The following is a 4,865-nucleotide window of genomic DNA, read 5'->3' as shown; positions in this document are numbered from 1 at the left end:
TTTGTCGTAAATTATTCAAGTTATAGACCTACCAATCAGATAGCTTAGTAAAAGCATGTGGTGTTCGGCCCTCCTTAAATATTTGATTAGCAATTTCTTCCGAGCCTGCTTACTTTGGATGGTATGGACTTCAAACAAGCTCACTCATGACTGGCGACTGTAACTCTCCTAAAAACGTGACTCAGACCGACTTGGACAAATCACTGTAGTCTGGCTCAAAATAGTAGCACCTGTATTGAGGAAAACTTGTGGCGGATGTGGCCACATTTGGCTTCAAGCCTGGAGGTAAGGCATTTTCTAAGGGTGAGTAAACACTCCGTCTTGTCCAGTGATAATATATATATCTATGGTCTCTGAGTCTATTTTAGACTAGGGGCTGAGCAGCAATTTAGGATGCTCACCATTCTTGTTATTTCTCAGAAAGGTACCGGGAAGAGATTTTCTCTGCTCTTTGCAGTTGACATCATTCTTTATAATTTAACCAAGACATTGGATATGTGTTGAGGATGTGGGGGGTTGGTGGGTGGTATTGTCTCAGATGAGATAAAGAAATTAGGCAAAAATAAATAAAGAATTTGGACTGACTGATGAATACATTGGAGATCTCCTTAATATAAACTAAAATTGATCATCATCAAGTCTATCATGGCTTTAATTCTATTTCAAGGTTTATGGAGTTTTGAAATATTGACTTTCATGTCAAAGTCATTTTTATTTTTCTCAGAAAAAGAATGTTTGTGGTCACGACTGAAGTCTTCCTGCAGCAGAAACACAGTTTTTTTTTACACTTTTCTTACACTTCTCATTCTATTTTTGGATCCTGTTGATGCTACTCAGACGACACGGAGCCCCCTACCACTATCACCATTACCATCTACCTTTCAGTAAGAGTTAGTTAGTACACAAACATAAAAAACATCTGCAAACATAATGAGTCAAAACAATGATATAATGTAAAACTAATATATTTATATATATATGAACATTTCTCCTTTATTGTAACACAAGGCATATTTAGGCAGAAAGCATTTGGTTCCATAAAAGTGAACTAGAGTTTATTTTACCCTAATATTTCAAAACATATTTTCTGTTTAAAAGTACCAAAGTGGACCCTGGTCCTGGTCTAAGATCAGGAACCGCTCCCTGACCAATCTTTTGAGGTAGTCTTGGTCCTTTTCCAATAGGACTGAGATCCAGTTCACTCTGAGTGCCCTTATTCTGAATAGGCTCCATGTTCGGAGCAGAACACCTGACCCAAAACACCCACCACAGTCAGGCATTACATGATGCAAACAGACTAGAAACGTTGCAACCAATGAGCCGCAGACAAATGTAAAGAAACATTGTGACAAAGTGACTCACTGAAATTTGCTCTTATGATTATGGGCTCATTGAAATAACATTTAACATGATGTACTTTATTACAATGGATCATGGGGCTGCTTGAGCCTATCCCAGCTACTGTTGGGTGAAGTCAGGGTACACCCTGGGCCGCTTGCCAGTCTGTCAGAAGACCACACACACACTCATGTTCACGAAGAGGGAGAGTTTAAAATACTTAATTGAAAGGAATCTGTCCTGGAATGAGAAAATCAACAGATGTAGTAGGAGGAGAAAATACAAACTCAACACAGAAAGACCCAGCTGGGATTCAAATCAAATCATCAAATCTCACTGTGAAGCGAGACTGCTAACTATTACCCCACAGTGCAATGTCTAAAAATTCAAATTTTATAAATTTTGCCTTTATATCATTCTATCAGATAGACTTCAGTCACATTTAGTCAAAGACTAGATTTTTAAATCTCAGATAAAACAAAAACATAAAAAAAAATAGGTTAAAAATGAATTACATTTACAATAAAACAAAACTATCTACAAAATACAGTGTTTTAATGGTAAAAAAAAAAAACTCCCTCCTTGACTTAAAGGTTCAGTTCTGTTGTATCACACTGGAATAAACACAGTCTGCGTTGGAGCCGTTCTTCTGTCTTGATCTGCTGGACCTCTTCACATTTATAGCAGCATAATGGAGGTTTTCTGTGTCTTTGTTCTCAGCCTGAAACCAAATTCACAGAAAAGGATCACAGTTGTGAACTTAGTGTGAATCCAAGATGAACTTGATAACTGAAGAGAGTTGAGTCTCACCTCTGAGCTTCTTAAGGGGTCAGCAGATGATCTTTCTTCTGGTTATGAAATATAGAAAAGTTTTACTCAAAGAATGTATTTGTTTACTAGTGAAATAAGTTTGTTTACCTGTGGAGATGCAGTTGTTTCTCTTGTTGATCTTCCACAGAAGAAAAAGCAGAAAAACAACAAGAACGCTCAGGAAGGTCAATAATCCAACCAAAGTCTGAAGAATCACAGAGTTCAGAAGAATGTCTGTTTCAGAAACTAGGAAGAAAGAAAAAAAGCACATTTATTTGTTTTTAAATTAATCCGAAAATTGCTTCATCCAGTTACTTGAGTCTTCAAGGTTAAACTCACCTCTGAGGTCCAGTTTGGTCCCTTTTCCAAACAGAATGTGTCCACATGAGGCAACAGCACAGTAGTAGATCCCAGCATGAGACCGAGTCAGGTTCTTCAGGAGCAGCTCATAGACACAACTGTGAGGCTGTGTTTTCTTATGCTCACACTGGTCATTCCTGCCTCCATGAGTGTAAATGAGTCCTGGATGAGAGTCTTCAGAGTCTTTGAACCAGTAAACTCTGTGTTCTCCATCACAGCTCCCAGTGTGTACTGTACAGTTCAGAGTCACAGAGTCTCCTGCATGGATGTTCTCAGAGGACGACTGATCCACTGAAGTCTGGATGTAAGAAGAAGAGTTCTTTACAAGGACACTATAGCTCTCCAAAAATGTAAGTATGTAACTATCCGAATGGATGCAGTTATAAGTAGCCGAATCTGAAAATTGAATATCAAAAATCTTCAAATGATGATTTTTGTTTTCTGTGTCCAGTATGAAGCGTTGATTGTTCTTGAATTCACCAAAAAATTCCACTTCTGTGCTGTGCACATAGAAACTGCATATAAGTTCAGGTTTTCGTCCAAAACTTTTCTTGGACCAGAAGATTCGTTTTAACGTCTGACCTTTTTGAGGACATTCTAAAGTTACAGCATCACCAATGCTAACAGATAGAAAATCACCTTTCTGCTGTACAGAGGAAGACGATTTATGATGCATTTTTTGACCTGGAGTGAAACAAAAGGCACAAGATTCGTAAGAAACTAATATGAACGTGTACGGAAATAACAAAAGCATAACTCACCATTTGTTCCTGCAAACAAACATGTCAGAAAGAAAACTAAGAGCTCAGAAGTCATCATGTCTGGGTTCTCATGTCGAATGAAAAAACAACTGACGATTTTTTTTCCCATTTATAGACATAAGACAGCATTTGATTGGTCCGCTGAAGTGACAACAACCTTAGGAAACAAGATCACATGATCAAAGCCACAGCCCGCTTTGTCTGTACAACTGTGATGGGAGTGTCTACCGCAACACAGTAAAAGACATGAGTTTTGCTCACTTTCCAACATCATTTTAACAACAAGATATTATCATACAGGAACTTTAAACAGTTTATTTAATAGAAGACTAATTTATGAAGCCTTCTTATGTTGTTCAGTAATTTTTCTTTTGGTGTTTTTTTTTTTTTTGATATTACTTGATTTCTGATTCCTGGTACTAAGAGGTCACTGAAGGGCGAGCTTCTACCCATGCTGGAAGGACGCAGCTACTGGTGGCAGAGGAAAGAACAGGAAACTATTCACTTTGTTGGTTCCATGGACTGGACAGTTGAAGCACCTCCCTTGGTCCTCCACCCAAATTAAAGAACCCCTGTGTGGTCCCTACTACAGAAGGTAGACAAACAGAAATGCAATTTCACACCCTCAAGGGACGGAAGAAGACTGAAACAGATAATCAGGTAAGGATGAGAATGCTTAGTGAAACAGGGAGAGTGGAACAAACAAGACTACACTGAGCACAAGCTCAGTGTACAGTACATAGCAGCACAGGCCACTATGTACTGTACGTGAGTGGAGAGAGGCAACATTCAATCAGATCTTGAGTCTGTTGCTTCCTACTTGACATCTACTGTGCACCAAGCTGGAGGTTCGGATTACAATTCATATGAGTGCCATTGTGTGGTAACAGCTTTAGCAACCCTATAAGGTGAACTGTATTCTTCCAGAGTATATCCTGGACAGTCCATCACAGGACCATGCAGAGAACACAACCACACACACTCACATTCACACCTAAAAAAAAAAGTAAAATTAGCATGTAACTTATGTAGCATGTGTTAGACCAGCGGTGGGAAAACTTTTTGACTCGTGGTCACAAAGGGTTTTAAAATTTGACATAAGATCTGGACCATGTGCAAATGCATAGTGTGTTTGGATAATCTACCTTATAAGAGAAATAAATAATGGAATCTGGACCAAAATACTCTAAAACTTTAAAAATTAATACTTATATTTTAAAACAGAACATTTTGATGTTTTTATTTCAAAATGTGTGTCTTTTGTTTTCATTTTAGTCCCAATTGCACTGATGGGTTGAAAAACAGAAAATTTGTAGAAATGGCGTATACTTATACAGTGCTTTCTAACCTCATTCGAGGGCCCAAAGCGCTTCACAGTCACAGACCCATTCACCCATTCACGCACACATTCACACACTGGCGGTGGCTCCGCTGCCGAACACTGGCGCTAACCTCCCACCAGAGGCAATTCAGGGTTCAGTGTCTTGCCCAAGGACACTTCGACACATGGGCGGGCAAGGCGAAAGTCGAACCCGCTCGCTTCCGATCAGGAGTCGACCGCTCTACCACCGCACCATGGGCACCCCGTGCTCTGTT

The 4,865-nt window shown here is 39.2% G+C and overlaps 1 protein-coding gene across 1 annotated transcript; it reads right to left on the bottom strand.

Annotated features, from left to right (window-relative positions):
• Positions 1-1,124: 1,124 nt before the first annotated feature.
• Positions 1,125-3,260, bottom strand: LOC112139550. The gene has a single exon (XM_036210755.1). The coding sequence runs from the start codon at positions 3,182-3,184 to the stop codon at positions 2,435-2,437; it is 750 nt and encodes a 249-aa protein (XP_036066648.1). The 5' UTR covers positions 3,185-3,260; the 3' UTR covers positions 1,125-2,434.
• Positions 3,261-4,865: the final 1,605 nt, after the last annotated feature.

This window comes from Oryzias melastigma, unplaced genomic scaffold, assembly GCF_002922805.2.
Source record: "Oryzias melastigma strain HK-1 unplaced genomic scaffold, ASM292280v2 sc00231, whole genome shotgun sequence".
NCBI lineage: Eukaryota > Metazoa > Chordata > Actinopteri > Beloniformes > Adrianichthyidae > Oryzias > Oryzias melastigma.
Note: the sequence above shows the minus strand (reverse complement) of the source record. Positions and strands in the feature narration are given on the sequence as shown.